Source organism: Aquarana catesbeiana, linkage group LG02, assembly GCF_042186555.1.
Source record: "Aquarana catesbeiana isolate 2022-GZ linkage group LG02, ASM4218655v1, whole genome shotgun sequence".
Taxonomy (NCBI): domain Eukaryota; kingdom Metazoa; phylum Chordata; class Amphibia; order Anura; family Ranidae; genus Aquarana; species Aquarana catesbeiana.
The window spans coordinates 396,194,369-396,214,828 of record NC_133325.1 but is presented as its reverse complement, the minus strand read 5'-3'; the positions used below and the strand labels follow the sequence as shown (position 1 = coordinate 396,214,828).

The following is a 20,460-nucleotide window of genomic DNA, read 5'->3' as shown; positions in this document are numbered from 1 at the left end:
CTATACTACACAAAAACAATCTTTCAGCTATAATGTATATGACATTTGGTATAATGGTCATTGTACCAGAAAAAAAAAAAACAACTGAAGAGCTCGGGAGGAGCCACTGGGCTAACTATGCAATGTTAGTACAGCGATCTCCCCAGCTGAGGAATTGTGCTCTGACAGGGGGCGCCCCCCCCTGCAAGAAAACACTGGCCAGCACTCTCAGAAAGCTGACTGGATGCCAAACGGCAGACCTTTTCGGGCATTCCCCTTTAACAGAAACTGGCCTAACAGCTGGCTATTGTTGGATCGGCCAACGTACACACGGGCCGAACGATGCTGCCTGATATTCGGCCCGTGTACATACCCCTTTAGCATGGCTAAAAAAATTAAAATAAAAAGATTGTTTCAGCTCATTCACAATTCACTAAATGATAATTTTTTCACCTTAAAATTTACAGGGTGATGTTGGGTGTGTAATTGTATTTTTCTAAGCCCTACAAGCATACTCATGTATGGGCATAATTATGTATTCAGTAATTGCCAGAAACAATCTTCCATCCTATCTTGAATATGATTCAAGATACCTTAAGTATTGGAGAGATGATCAGGAACAAATGCAAAAAGTTTCCCTTTGCAATTATCCCCAGGCACTATCCTTTTGAATTTTCAGATCAAAATCATTCTCAGCTACAGCAAGGCGCCAAGAAAAATGGCAAGTGAGCTGCCAAAGCCTAAGATGGGGAGGTAAATGCTACTCCTATACATATAAAGTGTTCTCATCATGCACTCATCCAGGTTCCCAGTGTGTGAGCTCAGAGCAACCTAAAGTTTATGTCTTCCAAAAAGGATATATGCCTTATGAAAATCCTTTATTTTCATCAGTTTCCTGACACATGGAGGAGAGAAATGGAAATATTTCATATCCAGTTCTAAATTTGAATCAGTATAATAGCGAAAACAAGCTCAATTCTAAAATGAAAACTAATTATATTTTGGCTTGCGTATTGAACTACTTAGTGATCGTGTGGAAAATGATTATTATATTTGCTGTGTGTCTATAACACATTTATTTATAAAGTTACCATTCTTGGCCAGCCTTTACTTGGCTGCTTTGCAAAGACATATGGACTGGATGAATTTCCTTAAGTCTGATGTAGTCAAACAAGAGTATCCAAATAAATAATTTTTGCAAAGGCTCAGTCTCTGCTGCTCCCATTTAAGTCTCAGATTTTCACCTCTTCTACTTTCCCAACACATTTTTATATAATAAAAGAGGGCAGCCAGAGTGCTAAAGGTTAAAACATTGCCACATGAAAGGCAAGCACACAGGGAAAAGCGTACTGAAGGCTTATATGTTAGTTGATCAGTGACATCAACATCACAAGGATAACTTGTTGCTCTGCTATTACAGACTTCAATTTGGGCAGGGATCACTTGACACTTTCCACAAAAATTATCAAGCACATTGTGTTCTTTTTTATACTTAAATTGCTTTAGCCCTGACTAATTTCTGTTCTCTGTTTATGCTAATAGTGTCCTAAAGGTTTTATAATCTACCCAGTCTTATGAACTGTTCAATAGGACCTCCTCTTTGAGCCAAGTTGACCACTTTGTCACATTTACATTTATTCTTTTAGACCTACATAATCAGAATAGGGGTTGAAGCTAATACTTGTAGCATTGCTCTAAGCAAAGAAGGAGAGTGTCATATAGTCCTGCTGGTACTCAGGAGTGGAGTGCTGGCTGAAAATATCACCATCCATTAGTGTGTAGCATACTTAGGAACATCGCCACTCAACCCTATCCAGTCTATGTGGTCAACATGCATAAGATGACCTCGGCCTTGCACCACTCCACAAGCCACATCCTCTGACATGTTTTGCCCCACCCACCGGGCCTTAGTCATAGACTATGACTAAGCCCCGGTAGGTTGGGCAAACCATGTCAAAAGAGGGGCTGAATTATACAGGTCTATATAGTCCAAGGTTCCTTCGAAGGTGCTTAAGATTTTGAATGGCCGAGCAGCGGCTTAAAGTGCAGCTCATTAAGGCTGGGGCACCAACAATGTTGTTATTTCCATTGCAGTAAAGGCTGCTTGTTTACATGGTGGCAAGATGTAACCAGGAGCCCAGTAAGTATGCAGCACCTAAAGGGGGAGGAAATGGTGTGCCCTCAGAGAGGAGAGTGAGCGGAGGCAGGAAAAAAACAGTGATGGTGCAGGGATGCCAGAGCATAAACAAAAAAGCAGGGCTACCAATTTAAAGGCAGGAGCAGAAAGGCCAGGAACATACAGAGTCAAGGGGAAGCATTAATATTTGTATGTTTCATTGCACTGTCGATCACACTAGCTCAGTATCCACATCACCTAGAAAAACAGGATAGTGTACTACATGCACTATTTTCCCTGGGGGACAGGAACAAATAAGCGAAGGGTTTGATAAGACTTCTTTTTAAGGACATATAGGACATTTTGGTACACTGTTTAAATAAATACACTACTCATAATTTTGATCCTAAACTTACAAATGGACAAAAACGTAAAAAAATAAAACAATTACATTTTTACACATAATAGATTTGACCAAACTTTTCTATAATATAATGACTTCCAACACTGTACTCTCTGCACAGCACATTCACATCTGCAGGTTGAAGAAGTTTGCTTATAAAAATAAATCTTCTGGCCTGCATTTTACCATTATTATTGCTTAACATGTTACACCCATATTTAGCGTGTAATGTAACATGTTGCTAACCACCCTGTAAAAAATGTGTTCATTTATCAAATATTAATTCCCAACCACGACACTACCTGCCTGGAGTTTGCATGTTCTCCCTGTGCCTGCGTGGGTTTCCTCCGGGTACTTCGGTTTCCCCCCACACTCCAAAGACATGCTGGTAGGTTAAATGGATCCTGTCTAAATTGGCCCTAGTATGTATGAATGTGAGTTAGGGACCTTAGATTGTAAGCTCCTTGAGGGTAGGGACTGATGTGAATGTACAATGTATATGTAAAGCGCTGTGTAAATTGATGGCGCTATATAAGTACCTAAAATAAATAAATAAATGTATGTGTTTGTTTTTGAAAGGCAAACTTAGCTTTTAAAACAGATTTGAATATGCTTAGCTAAGAAACTAAAGTTAAAGGTATTTTATTGTGGGAAATCCAATCTAAAGTTCATGAGCATTCTATGGATCAATGAATTGTATGTCAGCTCCCCTGTTTATGGTAATCATGAATTTGCAGCCTCGGGAGATTGGCATTGGCTTTTATGTTCTGTACAAGCACTTGCACATAGTAAATAAGCTGCAGGCATGAACTGTAAAGAAACAGCAATATTGCCTGAGGATATAGCTACTAGTCACAAATCTGAGTATACTTATGTAAACAGTAAAGTAATAAAAGAGGAACAAAACAAAGTGGTGTGTTTTCTTGATGGACATATTTTTCCAGAACTTTTTCACGTAAATGATTAAATAATGCAAAAATACTAATACTATGATTTCTGAACGCATGATCAATTCTGAAAAGGTCGCTTTCAAGGATAAGTTCACTTTTACAAAACAATTATAAATGAACATCTTTTTGCAGGTAAAAAAATGTGCATTTATATTTTTTTATGTTGGGAGCCTGGAAAGCATTGCACTCACTATCAGCAGATTGTGCTATCCAGGCCTCTTGCAGACTCAGTGTGTAAACTGTTTGGCCTTACAATGTACGGCCAAGCAGTTACTCACTGGCAGGAAGCATCAATGAACTACCACAGCACTCATTAGCGCCGTGGTAGTTAATTGAGAACTGTCAAACTGACAGAACACAGAACATTGTGAATGGATGATGCTGCTGGTGGGCAGAGCCCCTCATGGCCGTGTCTTTAACCAATCATATTACAAAGAGTTCAGGGGATAATCTTGTGTAAGGCAGCATGGAAAAGGGCTCAAGAGTGCAGGGGTCAGGAGTGCATAATGAACAGAGTAAAGGGGAAAGGAGCTGGTAATGCCCAAGACGCAGAGATCCGGAATGTATAATGAACAGAGTGCAGAGACCAGGAGTGGTTACTGCACAGAGTGCAGAAATTAGGAGTAACACATATAGTGCAAGGGTCAGGGCTGACTATTGCACAGAGTATAGGTGTCAGGTGTGCATAACACACAGAATGCATGGATCAGGAATGGTTATCACACAGAGTGCAGAGGTAGGAAGTGCATAACCTTCAGAGTATTGGTGTCATGAGTGCATAAAGGACAGAGTGAAGCGGTGAAGACCCAGTGCAGCACCCAGTACAGATTTCCCCCACAGTCTTAAACACAGCACAGGCCCACCTCCTAACCCACCCCCTCAGCACAGACCCCCCCATCCCAGCCCCAGGCATATTACAGACCCCCCCCCACCCACACACACACACACACACACACACACACAGCTCCATCTCAGTACAGTCAGATCTTCAGTACAGACTCCTCCTCTACTACAGACCCCCCCCCCCGCAGTACATACCACCTTCTTTCCCACCAGTACAGATGCCCAAGCCACCCCCTCCTTAAACTCATTCATCAGATGCAATGCAACCTCATCAGCAGGAAGTTCTCCTTTTGGCTGTGCTATATGACCTGAACCAAGGGAGAGCCTCCCATGCATTGCATATGAATGAGTTGTGACAACGCATTCATATGCAAATTATGGAATAAGCTTATTTATATGCAAATATGTGTGTGGATTGAAGGGAAGGGAAAGATCTAAGTTTAAAGTTAAATTGTAGACTTGCCCTGTTTCAACCACCATGAGAATCTCTTTGGTTCTTCAAAATCCATTAGAAAAGAAGGGTTTTGACAGGGAGTAGTCATGGTAATGTGGGGGAGAACTAGATTTAAAGAGTATTCAATGCTATCCCATATCAATAATTTTTATTGAGCAAAATGTACCTGGTTCTTCCATAGGAACCTCAAGAAGAGGAGCTGGAGGAACCGAAGCATGTAGGTTGAGATAAACAGAAACTACTTGCCCTTTTTAAAATCTTTTTTTTTTCTTTATATTCAAAAAGAAGAAAGTTTACAAAATACAACAAAAAGGTGACAAAATACCTTCTTCGAAGGTAATACAAAACATGAATGCACAGAACAGGTGACTTTTGCGTAGATAATCGGTTCAATCAGAGAGAACTTTCTGACAGTAATAAAAGTAAATAACTGATTAAAATAAGGGAGGGTCCAAAGTGACCAAGGCAGGGAATGAAATGGAAAAGGGGCATGGAATAAAACAGACAGGGGTAAGGACAAATCATTTAAGTGACATTAAGGAGGGAAGGTAGAGGGCATTACAGGGATCAAGAGAAAGAAAAAAAAAGTAGAAAAACCTTGGGTGTAAGGTCAGATAAGTGGAGCCAGTAAAACCAGGTCTTCTTGAAGGTTTCATGTTTTATATTGGGAGAAAATTATAAGGTCATCCATACTGCAAATGTCTTCAACTTTAAGTAAACTGAGGAGGGATTGGTGTCTTTTCACTTTAAATGATTTAGCAGCATTCACAAGACAGTGGAGGTAGATTTCACATACGTTTTGTGGGAATTGAGGACTGATGAAGTAGAAAGAAGGCCAGGTCATCCTGAAAAATTAAATCCATGAATTTCTGAGAGGTCTTCTGTACTTTGGTCCAGTTTTGGGCAAGACCAAAATACGTGGGGGCGTGAGCCTATCTCCGAGTGGCAACTCCAGCTGGTATTAGGAATATTGGGGTTAACTTTGTGCAGGATAGAATGGGTTCCTTGATAGGACTTTATAATCAGTTTCCTTGAACCTGGAGCTTATAGAGGATTTTAGGGAGAAACAAAGCGTCATTTGACTTTGTGAAGGAAAGTTATTTGTAGATCCTGCTCCCATTGAGATAGGAACATAAATGATGTGTTTTGTGTTTCAGATGCGCAACAACTGTAATAAATCTACATTATTTTACTTTCATGACATGTTTCTTGACTAACCATATTCACCTCACTCAAAGTCCCAGGACAAATCCCTTGTATATAACCATTGATATAGGAAAGAAGCCTTGTAATGTCCCTGCAGTGGGGAAAGCAGGGTGTAGGCTACGGAGAGGGAGTGTCTGAGTGGACCTATATCGGAGCATAGGGTCTCAAATTGTATAAGGGGTTTCAGAAAAGGTTTAGGGGGGATAAGGAAACTACAACCCCAATTCCAAAAAAGTTGGAATGCTATGTAAATTCCACATAAAAAGAGAATGCAATGATTTGTACATCTCATAAACCCATATTTTATTCACAATAGAAAATATAAAATATATCAAATGTTTAAACTGAGAAAATATACAATTTTAAGATAAAAATATGGTCATTTTGAAATTGCTGCAAATGGCAGCAACACATCTCAAAAAAGTTGGGGCAGGCAACAAAGATCAGGCAAAAGTAAGTGGTACTAAAAAGGAAGATCTTGAAAGAAGAACATTTTTCAACTAATTTGGTTAATTGGCAACAAGTCAGTAACATGATTGGGTATAAAATGAGCATCTTTGAGAGTCAGAGTGTCTCAGAAGTAAAGATGGGCAGAGGATCACCAATCTGTGATAAGCTGCCTCTAAATTATGTCAGACAATTTCAGAATAATGTTTCTCAACATAAAATTGCAAAGACTTTGAATGTATCATCATTTACAGTATATAATATCATCAAAAGATTCAGAGAATCTAGCGAAATCTCTGTGCACAGGGGACAAAGCCCAAATACAGCATTCAACGCCCGTCATCTTCCAGCTCTCAGACGGCACTGCATTGAAAACAGGCATGATTCTGTGATGGACATCACTGCATGGGCTCAGGAATAATTTAAAAAATCACTGTCTGTGAACACTTTGCTGTGCCATCCAAAAATGCTGAGTAAAGTTTTTTTATGCAAAGAAGCCTTATCTGAAAAAGAGCCATATCTGATAAAGATCCAGAAACACTGCCATCTTCTCTGTTAGGGCTGCTGACATGAATCGCCAATTAACCTGGCGGAATGCCTTTTTGGCATCAGTAGATTAGAAAAGGTATGAAGTCTTAGCAGAGGAGGCCACATTGATGAGATTAAGAACTTTGATCATGTTATCAAGGTCTTCCTTGCCTGGTAGAAAATCCACCTGATCCAGATCTATCAAGCCTGACACATGTGGAAACAGACATGTGGCTAAGATCTTTATTAGGAGTTTAATGCCGATTTTTTTATTAGAGAGATGAGACAATAGATTACATGGGAGGAGGGGTTTCCCTCTTTGGAAATATCAGTTATATGGGTTTTCAGGGAGTCTCGAGAGAAATGAGAATGTGAAGTCAGTGAATTTAGTGCTTTGGTTAGGTGGGATGCTAACTGAGGAAAAGGGTTTTGTAATAGTGAGTGGTGGAGCCATCGGGACCTGGAGATTTGCCTGTTTTCATGGAGGTAACAACAGACTGGATTTCCTCTTGTGAGATAAGGGCATCTAAAGCAGAGCAAGCTGAGGATGCCAGTTTAGGCAAACTGGATGAGGTGATATAGGCTTCTTTTTTTTTGTCGTGTCAATTTTGAGAAAGGCACTTTGTGGATGGAATCTGGAGGTTGTAAAGAAAGGAGTAAAAGGACCCAAAAGCATTGTCAATTTCTTCAGTTTGGCCCTTTGAGGATGTACTATGAATGGGACACAGGAAAGGAGTCACTGATTTTTAAGGGCTGAAGCAAAGAGATGACCACACTTGTCACAATCTTCATACTCTTCAGTAACAAATTGGTAAAGGGCGTTAAGTTGGTTTGCAGCATAAGAAGCTCAACTCTCACGTTCGAGTGTGGTTTTGTGTGCTAGTTCCAAGCATTCTTTTTCTAACCATTTTACATTTCACCCTAGTTCTGTGTTTGATCAAGATATCTCTGATGTAGGGCTTCCCATACAGTCATGAGATCATAGTCATCTGTATAATTGGTATCAAAGTACACAGCTATGCTTCATATAACATTGGCCAAGGTTAGGGGTGAAACAAAAGATGTGCCGCTCCAGGTGAGATTGTTATACTGACTGGACTCCACACATTGGTGCAACCCTGGATCGCTTTTGTAGAATTCATGTATGAAGAGGAAAAGGCTGCACACCATGACAGTTTAAGTCCATTTATTGCAACATCCCAACAGAAATCCAACAATAATCCACACAGGACAGTAGCAGGTACAGAAGATTGATGCGTTTTACACAAATATGATATGCTTATTCATGGTGAGCAGCCTTTTTTTCTTCATACAAGGTTAGGGTCCTGAAGAAAACTTTCATTCAGATGCCATTCCCATGCTTTGAGAGATTTTTTAGAGGAAAGTGAGAGTTGGACAGATACCAGGGACTGATCTGACCAGGTTATACAGCCAACAGAGGCGTTTTAAACTAAGTGAATGGCTCTTTGTGAGATCAGAAATAAATCAATACAATTATACTGGTTGTGGAAAGGTGAGTAGAATATACAATCTTTTTCATCTGCAGACAGCAGATATCTATTAGCTGGGCTTCGTGGAGCAGGTGAAGAACGTGCCTTCAAATACGGCGTGGAACAGAGGAAGTCCCTGAAGTCCCTAGGAGAAGGCAAACAGAAAGGGAAATAGGTTGGAAATGAGGGGACTACGATGGCCTGACAGCCAAAGGTGGAATGTCCCAGAACCCAGACAATGAGGGCAGGTGGCACGCTAAAACCTAGGTGGGCTAGAGGTTGGCAATCGGGAGTGACTGTATACATGAGGGAAACATACAAACAATGGAAATTGACCCTGTTTTGTGTAGGAGACTAACAAGTTAAGTCAACAACTGTTGTACAGATAAACCTAAAAAGAGATTCCACAAGGGGTTCAGAAGACAAGTGGGAAGAAGGTGGCAGACAGCAATATTGTCACCTAGAAAAAATGCCACCTCTGTCCTTGGGGGTTAGAGCTGGGGAAGGAAATAACCCAAGCAGTTCAACATACCGCAGTAACAAGAAAAATATAATGCTGAAATTATAAATGTTGCTATTATAAGGAAATTTAATTTACCCTGGTATGGAGTGTCACTAGAAAGATGCCCTGCCCAGGAAAGTAGCCAGTGTCAATTTCAAGTAATCCATAAATACTCTAAAATCCCTATTTTGGAGTATTTAAGGCACAGAGGTGTATAAGATATCCACCCACCACTTGTGAATGTCAGCCAAGGGGGGTGACAGATGGGACACAGTCGGGCAGTATCTAATGTGATTTATCAGGGCACCTTAGATTAACCAAAGTCCTGGGGGATGCTACACAGCAAAGTATGAATGGGGACAGGAGCAAGAGGAGTAAAGGAGGCTAACATCTCTGCTGCACCCCCCAGGAGCTGTGCAGACTACAACACCTTAACTTGTATAAAATGAACAAAGTAAAACCTAAACAGTAATACATTCCTCCCAGAGCAATATCAGATTCACACGCGGGGGGGGGAGCTAAATTGTATAAGGGAAGCATGTGGTCCTGCCATCCCATGTGTTCTTGGCATACCATGATAGGACTGAAATCAGAGAGTGATGGGGTAGGAAACCGACAGCCAGTGAAAAATGTCATTGGCACACAGATGAATAGGCAAAGAAAACCACATCTGAGTAATATAAACAAGTATAACACGTATAAAAGTAACTCCTTGTGAAACAATAGAAATGAAAAATCTCTAGGCACAAATGAGGGTATGGTATTAAGGGCAAGAACAGGTATTAACTAGGGGGAACTAACTTGATCCTGTAGCTTGCCTAAGAAGGTCCCAGTATCAGCTAATACAGTGGGCAATTACCTCCCCGGAGTGGTGGTTCCATAGTAGTGGGGGAGTGAGAGTGAAAGGCCCTATGTGTAAGATTGCAGTGCAGAGTATCAGAAGACATCTTCTCAGAGAAAAATCATTAGCCCTGGGAGCATAGTAAAAAAAGGAAGAATGGGTGACTGAGCTGCATTGCAAAGTAGGCAGTGAGAAAGGATCAAGGGACAAACTGTGAGGATGGCACATTTGTGGGAGCAGGGGAAGCCCATACAGAACAGTGGTGAGTGCATGTCAGAAAGAATCCAGGCCCCTGGAGGGAACAGTGAGAAGGAAGCAAGGAGAGATGTCAGGAATGGCTGCTCCTGGAGGATTACATCTGCACAGGGGAAAGCTGCATCCAGGTTCACTGCTCATTCCCCTGGGGATCCAGAGGAGACTATCTGCATGTAGTTCTGCGTGACCAGGAAAGCTGAGGTATCTGAAGGAAAGGTCCCACAAGAGGAGAAGGATCAGTCATCAGCCAGTTAAGTACTTCAATCGGGGGTAACCTCTAAAAAGCTGAACCAGCCTGGCAGTTGATCCGGAGATTTACAACAAAGCAATTGTTGCCTTTTCTGATGAGTAGGGGAAGGGGGTGGACCCCATGTATACAAGGCACTTCTCCAGGTGATTAATTCCAGGAGGTGTACTCTGCAGAATACATCTCTTAGGCCCATACGATTAGCCCGGGGGACTGGACCCAATCAGTGTACTATGTCCAGCTCTAGAAAGGAGGATAGAGATAGAAGTTCAGTATTCTAGCTACTTTATTAGGCAGCTCAAAGCCAGCTGTTGCCTCTGGTATTCCCTGCAGCTTGATGTTATTTTGTCGGCTGTGGTTCTCTAAGTCATCAAGGTGCAGCTATGTTTGAAGAGCTCTCTTACCCTGCTCCTCCTGATGCTTCTCCAGGTTAGAGACATGCTTTACAAGTGAGGAGAGTGCCGTGTCTTGAGAAGAAACCTTACTTGTGAGAGAGTGGATTTCCTAAGGGAGCTTAGAGAGATCACTTTGGAGTGTGGACTAGATTAAAGCTGCAAAGGATACTAGTTCATCTCTGGTTAGCAGTGAGTGCAGGACGCAAGTCACTGACAGTTTGAGAGAAACTTGCGGTAGGCAGATTGTTTCCCTAGGTAATGGATTTGTCCTTGGGAGTTGAGGGAGTCCCCAGTCATAGTAGTGGCACACACAGTATAAGGCAGAGCTGTAAAAGAAGCAGTTGTCAGCGTGGGAGAAGAAGGGTCTGCTTCATGGTTGAGAGAAGTGACCTCCATACACGTGTCTGCAGTTGGAAACCCTGGCAGGGAAGGCTGTAGAGGCAGAGGAAGAAAACAGCCTGAAAATGAAATGTAGAGATGATCCTTTTGATCCATCTTCTACTTTAGCTGCTTTCCCATATGTGGGCATGGTGTTGAAGCTGAGGAGTCCTGGGAGGTTGGGAGCACCAGTCAACTGATGCAGAGCTCAGGGACTTTGCTTCTTCATGCCACCATTGCCAGATCACCTTCCTTGCTACTCACCACTTTTTTTAAACCATATCTTTTAATCCAAAAATATATTTTTACTGTGTCTTATTTGCTGTAAATGAGTATAATTTAAATCTGTCCAATTCTCAAACATAGTTGATTTAAACAAATTGTTCAATATTTGAGCAAAGCAAAATAAATACAAATGGTATCACGCTATTTAGCAAAAAAATTTAAATATTTCAAATAATACAAAGGTAGTAAACTATGAATGTCATTACTGTTAAACTCAACATACTGTTCCCTATGTTAGTAGATATGTGGAGTCAGGATAATTACCTGTATAGAGTGATTTTACTAAAATTTTATTTAACTACCAATATATTACATAACTGTTTTGCATGCCATGTCTGGTGATATTGTACACAGTAAAAAAAAAAAAAAAAAAAAGGCAAAAATGCAATGTGGGCATAATTCATGGGTACGTTTTTACCAAATGGAAAATACAGCAACTAAAGAAAAGCTTTTACTATAAAAGCAAAATTTTACATCTAAATTACCAGCACCATATCTTTTCTACTCTATGGGGTATTTTTAAACTTTAACATACAGTGAATGTGCATTAAGATTCTGCTTAGGTGCATTATTTAAAAAGTTGATATAACTGTGCATAAGCTGGATATGTCTCACTTACCCTGTGCGTTTTGTGATGGTTCCCAGTGTCATTGGTTGCTTTATTTGAACTAGAGGCAGGACCACAGTCAAACTAGGAAGTGGTGACAAGCGTGGGTTCCCTGGGTTGTTATTCGTGAAATTGTTGAAATTGTCTTGGCTATTAAGTTTACCTGCAAAAACAAAAAGAAAGCCCCAGTGTCACAATAGTACTACAACTGAAAGGCTATACATCTCCTGACTGCTCTGGAATTTTTTTTTAACAACTTGGTGAAAACAATAAACTGTGGTCCAAAACTGCATTCATAAAAGCAGTAGTTAAAAATAGGAGAAAAGAAATATAAAACAAAAAAACAAGTGCCTAGCCTGTCCTAAGCCGCTTAGACAAAGAGTCAATTAAAGGCGGTCATAATCTCATGAAAAGATGCCACCGGCATACGTGAGGTGGACAAATGATAAGATAAACACAGTATAAGTAGCAGTACCACATAGAGATTTAATTCACTCCCCTACTGCCCCCCCCCATCCACCCCCCGTGCTAACTCCGCCCCTCATGCCAAGCATGGTATAGATAGACACCTTCAGGTTATGCTCTCTACTAAAAACATCTAATAAAGGACATACATTAAACACAAACAAATCAATATAATTAGTTGTGAATAAATTGGATATATGTGTGTAATGTCCATATACCGCTACCAGATGTCTCCAATCAAGTGAAAGTGATATCTTCTTTAAAAGTCCATACAATGAGATGTGAAATCAAAGTGCCTTTTTCCACCAGCCCACCAGCCCCTAGGCAAACATCCTACTCACCAAACGTACATGACACCCAAAGGTAGTCATAAGAAGCATGTAAAGCAAGGATGTATTCTCCAGGGAAAGGAAAAACGGCCCATAAAGATGCACACCCACCAGGTAATGGTATGGTAAATCACATATGTCAAGAGGAAGAAAAAAAGCTGCTCATAGTGCAATTTGTAAATTTATTTGCATTGCAACTAAAAGAATACACCTAGAATGTTGCCGATCAATAAGAGCTCATTAAAAACAAGCAGGAAAGCCGATTGTGTTCCAAGGGATGGCGGAAGTGACGTGGCACGTATTACCAGACCCGGCGCTTTTCGGGAGCAATGTCTGATGTCATCGGGGGTGACACATGTGGGGTAAAGCAAAGTCACACAACGAGATGACACATGGGTCTTAACAGTCATAAGTCTTCATAGGTTATCACCCATCAGGGTGCCCAGGAGAGGAGAGATCTCACTAAATACCAACCTTAAGATCCACAGACGAAGCCGGGGTGCGAGGGCCTAGACAAAATTGGGATGTCCAGAGTAGGAGTCTTAGATGAGTTTGAAAAAGGTTGGATTGAAGGTTCCTACACTGCTAGAGGTTGTAGCCAATCCGGCACAGAGAATGGTTCATTCTCAAGGAAAAGAAAAGAGATTCGGAAGATCAGCATGTCGGTGTAGCAAGAAGGATATGTTACCCTTTCTGATGATTAAGTGGAATGGGAAGCCCCAGCGATAGCAGAGCTCCTTCTGACAAAGCCTATCAAGTAGTGGCCGTAGGAGAGGTTGCCTCTGTAGTGTTGCCCTCGACAGGTCCAGGGGGATCATAATGCCCACTCCATCAAAGTCCCCTGAACAGTGGGTTCATGCTCTCTTCATGGTAAATCCCTTGTGGGCATAGAAATGGAGGTGGCAGATTATGTCTCTGGGCCTATTTGGGTCTGAAGATTTGGACACCAAGGCACGATGGATCCAGTCCAGCTCAATGCCCAGAGAGTGGGATTCATCCAGCACCTTGTGCAGAATTGTCGTGACAGTATCATGGAGATGTTTAGGTCCCGAAGCTGCAGGGAGGACCCGGAGCTGCAGGTTGTTACGGCGGCCCAGGCCCTTTAAATTTTCCAACTGCATCTGGATTGCTGTAACCCGGTCTGTGCAGGAGGTCTGGTTGTGCTCCAGAGCCTCAACTCTAGGACTGCTGCTGACATCTCTCCTGTGGAGACCTGATTCATAAGTTGCTGGATTTCGGATAGAAGAAGCTGCAATTCCTATTTTTGTGTCTCCTCCAATCAATTTAAAAGTGCTTTCATATCAGACTTAGTTGGGAGAGCCTGTATCATGTCTTGCAAATTCTCCAGTTCCACTCCTGAAGACCAGTCACCATCTGTCCGAAGTGCAGGGGACAGAAGGAGAGGCAAGCTGGTCCGCCATGGTAAGTGTCTTTTGAGTAACACCACATGCAGCTGCCACATTGGGTCAGGCACTAGCGATGATGATCTTCTGATTGTAATGATAAAAGCGTTTGATCTCGGATTGCATACCTGTTTTATGTGATCCCACTTTCTTTTTCTGTTTGGGGGTGCTCATAATTGCGGTGTAGACTGATGGGCTGTAGACTGATGGTGGTGTCGGCCCGTTGAGAGTTGGGAGAGATTCTTGAGAGTCACTCCATCAAGTCAAACCCACCCCCCTCCTATTTAAAAATTGATGTGATAAACATTGGACTGTGTAGGGCTTCACAATGGAACATACTGTAACTAGCTCTGTCAGAAGCAATGTTTATTGCTGCAAAAAAATCTGTGAAATGGGACCATTATTTCAATTCTATCAGAATAGTTAACAATGTACGTTACTTCAACTGTTCATGTTTCAGTGAGTTTTATATAAGTTGCAGATTCCTGCGCAGAAAAACTCACATCTCTGCACATGGTGTGAATGAAGCCTAAAGCTGAAATCAAAGCAGACTACTAAATACATAATTGAAATACATATATAAACTGAAGTTTAAATGCTGTTCAGGTAATTTTGTGATTCTGTCAGCCTGCACAGCTAGAAGGTTGACTAAAGCTGGCCATACACCTATAGATTATCTGCAGATTTTCTATGGTTAGATGGAAAAAGTGGGAGATTCCTCCATCCACACAGTTTAGCGAACATGGAGAAATCTGTTGCACTTTTTCCATCTAACCATAGAAAATCTGCAGATAATCTATAGGTGTATGGCCAGCTTTAGTTACAATAATGGAATATAATTATGTCACCTTATACCTCTAGCTGGCTAATGCTTGGACAATGATGGAGCAGAAGGAGCAGCAACATAATGATAAGCCATCAGCACTGCTGAATCTGCTCTCTTCTTCTTACATAGTTGCATAGTTACATAGTAGGTGAGCATGAAAAAAGACAAGTCCATCAAGTCCAACCTACAGTATCTCACAAAAGTGAGTACACTCCTCACATTTTTGAAAATATTTTATTATATCTTTTCCTGTGACAACACTGAAGAAATGACACTTTGCTACAATGTAAAGTAGTGAGTGTACAGCTTGTATAACAGTGTAAATTTTCTCTACCCTTAAAATAACTCAACACACAGACATTAATGTCTAAACCACTGGCAAGAAAAGTGAGTACACCCCTAAGTGAAAATGTCCAAATTGGGCCCAAAGTGTCAATATTTTGTGTGGCCACCATTATTTTCCAGCACTGACGCACTGCCTTAACCCTCTTGGGCATGTAGTTCACTAGAGCTTCACAGGTTGCCACTGGTGTCCTCTTCCACTCCTCCATGATGACATCATGGAGCTGGTGGATGTTAGGGACCTTGCGCTGCTCCACCTTCCATTTGAGAATGCCCCACAGATGCTCAATAGGGTTTAGGTCTAGAGACATGTTTGGCCAGTCCATCGCCTTTACCCTCAGCTTCTTTAGCAAGGCAGTGGTCATCTTGTAGGTGTGTTTGGGGTCGTTATCATGTTGGAATACTGCCCTACAGCCCAGTCTCTAAGGAGAGGGGATCATGCTCTGCTTCAGCATGTCATAGTACATGTTGGCATTCATGGTTCCCTCAATGAACTGTAGCTCCCCAGTGCCAGCAGCACCATACCATGACACTCCCACCATCATGTAGGCAAGAAACACTTGTCTTTGTACTTAGTTTATCTTAGTCTCATCAGACCACAGGACATGGTTCCAGTAATCCATGCCCTTAGTCTGCTTGTCTTCAGCAAACTGTTTGCGGCTTTCTTGTGCATCATCTTTAGAAGAGGCTTCCTCCTGGGACAACAGCCATGCAGACCAATTTAATGCAGTGTGCGGTGTATGGTCTGAGCACTGACAGACTGACCCCCCCACAACTTCAACCTCTGCAGCAATGCTGGCAGCACTCATACGTCTATTTCCAAAAGACAACCTCTGGATATGATGCTGAGCATGTACACTCAACTTCTTTGGTCAATCATGGCAAGGCCTGTTCTGAGTGGAACCTGTCCTGTTAAACTGCTGTATGGTCTTGGCGAACGTGCAGCAGCTCAGTTTAAGGGTCTTGGCAATATTCTTATAGTATGGGCCATCTTTATTTAGAACAATTCTTTTTTTCAGATTATCAGAGAGTTCTTCGCCATGAGGTGCCATGTTGAATGTCCACTGACAGTTATCTGCCTATAGCCAGTCCTATGTGCCCCTACACCAGCAGATCTGTCATCAGTAATGACAGAACCGAAAAAAATCTGTTCAATGGCAAACCAACCACTGCACTGTTCAGCTCCCTGACTTGGGCAATATGAAACCGGCATACACACAGTAAAATAATTGTTCCAGTCAAATCCCAGCATGTTGAAATATTTCTGAGACAGATTAGCAGCTCTTCTGATAATCCATACTGCTCATTGACAGATGCAAGGACAACAATACAATATTCAGTTATTGTGTATGATGCCAATACATGATGATGAAAAGGATGACAATTGGGCAGCGTACGGGCATACCTTGCAAGCTTTATTTAATCTGATATCAAAAGATTTACCTAGAGAAAACTTAAAAAAGATTGTCCCCCTACTCAACCTCTCAAAAAAATTAAAAAATAGGCTTATACAGACATTCCTGGTAAATATAATTATTTTGTGTCTTAAAAGCAATAGAAAAATCTAAAGATTAAACAAGAATGCTGTCCATATGAAGAACCTTCACTCTTTCTATTGTTAGTCACTCATGACCTTTTTAGCCCCCAGACAGAAGAGGAAATGAGCTAGAAATTACACAGGCAGTAGGAAAATAAAAGCTCGGGAAAGAAAGAAACTAGGAAAAAGAATAACGAAAAAGAACTGAACAAGCTTGTTTGTAATAAAATCAAAGTACTTTAAATAGTCAAAAACATTGAGCTAAAGAGTTTAGATCATTAACTTGTTTTTGGGCTTTCAACAATGCTGTGAGATGATGGCTTTTGTACCTAATCAAAGAGGAGCCATATTGGGAATTAAGTTCCTAAATAACTGATGCATTCTTCAGTACATATTACAGAAATCCCAGGCCTGATCCTCACAATCCTGGCTTCAAGAGGGTTCTTAAAATTTCAAAACAGCTACACCCCCAGTGCAGTCACCTTTTTACAAGGAAGAATAACAGCATAGAAATGAATTTCTCACAGGAAGCTGCCTGAAATGCCATAATGGTACTTGGAATGGAAAGAAAACAGCCAAAGGAGGAAAGCAAAAAAGATCTCTTAATGAATTTGGAACTAAGAAGTTCTTTCATAGTTCTAGTTGATAAAGAATAGGTAAAGTAATAAGAAAAAAGGCTTTTCAACCCCTTCCCCAATGGTCACAGAAAATATTTGCCAAGATGTACTGCTCATCAAGATGGCTAAAACCCACATATTACTTCCAAGAACACGCGCTCCCAGACTATTCAACCTAGCTCTCTAATTAGGTTGTTTATAGCAGTAAAGGATTATGAAGCAAAGACTTATGAAGAAATGTGATTATCAACTGGTAAGGAATTTCCAACAATATACAAAAGCTCTGTATGGCTGGTTATTCATTGACATATATTGATAAGCAAATGTTCATGTATCCATTGAGACTTTGAGACTGGGCAATATATATATATATATATATATATATATATATATATATATATATATATATGAGTTAATTTCAAGCAATATCAACCATATAAAAGTTTGACGTTTTTCTTATTGCTTATAGAAAATTTCCAACAATTTGGAGTTTTTTTTTAATCAGATCATTTTTATTGAAAGTTTTCAAATGCATAAAAAGAAACCCCCTTTCCCAACCACCCTTCCTGGGTTAACCGAACATTGGAAAACCCCAAGCCAAGAACAAAACAATCACCAATACAAAATAAACAAATGCTGGTGTGCTCGATGGTGTCTCAAGTAGTATGTAGTGTCATTTGTTACAAGAAGGCAAATAACAATGCAATCTGTTGTATAGTATTGTCATTCAATAAACAATTTGTAATGCAACCTGTGGACTCATTTGTTTCATTTAACAGCATACCTTAAAAGAGAGAAGTTACAAGATCTCCCCTGAACATATCTCCATTCCCCAGTTGGTTTACTTTCTCTATAAGGCACCACTGTTCCCTCATAAGGGGACATGGAGAAATATAGCTCTGAGGAGTATGAGAAATTTGGAGAATCTTTGTGATCAGTTTGCAATTGTGAACTTTTATTTCATAGAAAGTGGAATTAACCATTCACAGTGAGTATGCTGCATCCAAACAACAGCGGAAAATAAAGAAAATAATTAGCTCAAAACTGGATAATTCTCAATATACAATAATAATAGATCCATGTAAAATGGATCTAAAACTACATGCTGACAGCAAATGTATTTGGATACAATTTACTACTAGCATTATTTGACCCTTGGGTGAACATTTGAATTTACTTAAAGAGCACATATAAGAGTTTTTGCTCAGTTTTGTTTTAATTCAACCAACAATTAAATTGTATGCAAACCCAAGCAAAAAAAAAAAAAAAAACAATAAATGTACTGCAATCTACCAGGTTTTAAACATAGTGGCTGTATTATTTGTTTAAAATCTTTTTTCCAGGTTTCCCCCTTTATTAACACCTAGGCATGTATTTATAAACAAAATACCAGATGAATGTCACAAGCATTCACCAGGTGTCACATATAATCACCGTAATGTATGTTTATTTCTTTTTTTTTTTTTTTTTTTTTTTTATTAATCTTTATTTTAGTTATCAAAGGAAAAAAAAACAGAGAACAAGACGTGTCCAACAGGTTACAATATAGTGAGATCAATGACCCACCGGGGTCTGGCATGTTCAGTTTGACCATTGAACAAAGATAATAAGAAAAACAGAAATAATAAGAAAAACAAAAACAAAAAGAGACACCATAGCAAATAGAACACGTCTAGCTGTTTTTAGGTGGGATTGACTGAGACAAACTTCCCTCAGCTAATTGATTTCTAGCAGCAATCAGGTAGCAATAGTATGGTTGCATTTACTGGATGGGTGGGGGATACGGCACGTTTAATCCCCCCAAGGAGCAGTTCCCCTCTCTGGGACGACCCAGAGAGGGTCACCTATAGTAACATATTAAAGGTTAGGTCCCCATCCTGCGGCTGGGTCGGAGAGAGGGGGGCCGTGAGGCCTCCTACTAACCTCACTCCTCCCCCACACATTCTGGGGTACCCAAGAGCCACCCCACCCATCCAAGCGAGCCTGTAAGTAACTCCCTGAAAATTGGAGACTTATCCCATGGTTGCTGTGTCTTTAAGTATATACGACCGTCAATCTCGCACCAGCTTATCAATTAAACTGTAAGTCATTTGAAGTATAGCATATAAGGTAATTACAGTTGCCATATAATAAACATTGAAACATTAGGGGACAGTGAAGAGAGAAGAGAAAGGAAAGGAGGTAGAGGGGGAACAGGGGAGGGGAGCAATCCAGACGCACCTGTTTTCAGATAGTTGTTGTAGTCCTTTCGCCTCCAAGCACACCGCCCCCGGCAAGACAAGGGAAGTTATATATTTAGCGGGGTGAACCCCCTTCGTCTAGGGTCCAGACTGCCTACGAGCACGGAGGGTTGGGTCTGCTAATTCCAATAACGCAGTATCTAGACTGGAGGGTATGTCTCTAGAGTCTGTGGTGTATTCAGACCAAGGTGCCCAAATGCCGAGAAACCATTCTCGGGACCCTCTACACGTCGCTAACCACTCCTCTGCCTCTCGGACTGCACTCACCCCTTTGATCCAGTCCTCTCTTGTGGGGACTTTGGATTGTTTCCAATAAATTGGGAGCAGCCGCCTTGCTACATTTAAAAGGTGAGGCATTATATGTTTTTTATATTGGTTAAGTGAGATCGGGGGAATATGTAAGAGGAAGTGCATCGGAGAGAGAGGAACCTCTATTCCTGTTATTGCTTTTATCTGGTCTTTTATATCAGTCCAGAAGGATACTATTTTAGGACAGTTCCACCATATGTGGGTGAGCGTGCCTTTATATCCGCAGCCTCGCCAGCAGAGATCCGACCTGGTTGGATAAAAGCGGGCTAGATCTTCTGGTACCTGGTACCAGCGGGACATTATCTTAAAGTTTGTTTCTTGTACTTTGGAGTCTATGGAGGACGAATGTGTAAAGTAGTATAGATGGGACAGTTGTTCGTCAGTGAATTTGGTCTCCAAGTCTCGTTCCCATTTTCTAATGTAAATAGGTTTGGGCAAGTGGGCGGCCGAGCCTAGTAGCTTATAT

At 40.9% G+C, this 20,460-nt stretch overlaps 1 protein-coding gene across 4 annotated transcripts in view; it reads right to left on the bottom strand.

Moving 5' to 3' along the window:
• Positions 1-20,460, bottom strand: part of BCAS3 (BCAS3 microtubule associated cell migration factor) — a 1,663,284-nt gene that overhangs the window by 877,754 nt on the left and 765,070 nt on the right. For all 4 annotated transcript variants that reach the window (XM_073615250.1, XM_073615251.1, XM_073615252.1 and 1 more), the window contains exon 16: positions 11,939-12,089. In XM_073615250.1, coding sequence (XP_073471351.1) covers positions 11,939-12,089 — 151 coding nt within the window. The remainder of the gene's footprint in view (positions 1-11,938; positions 12,090-20,460) is intronic.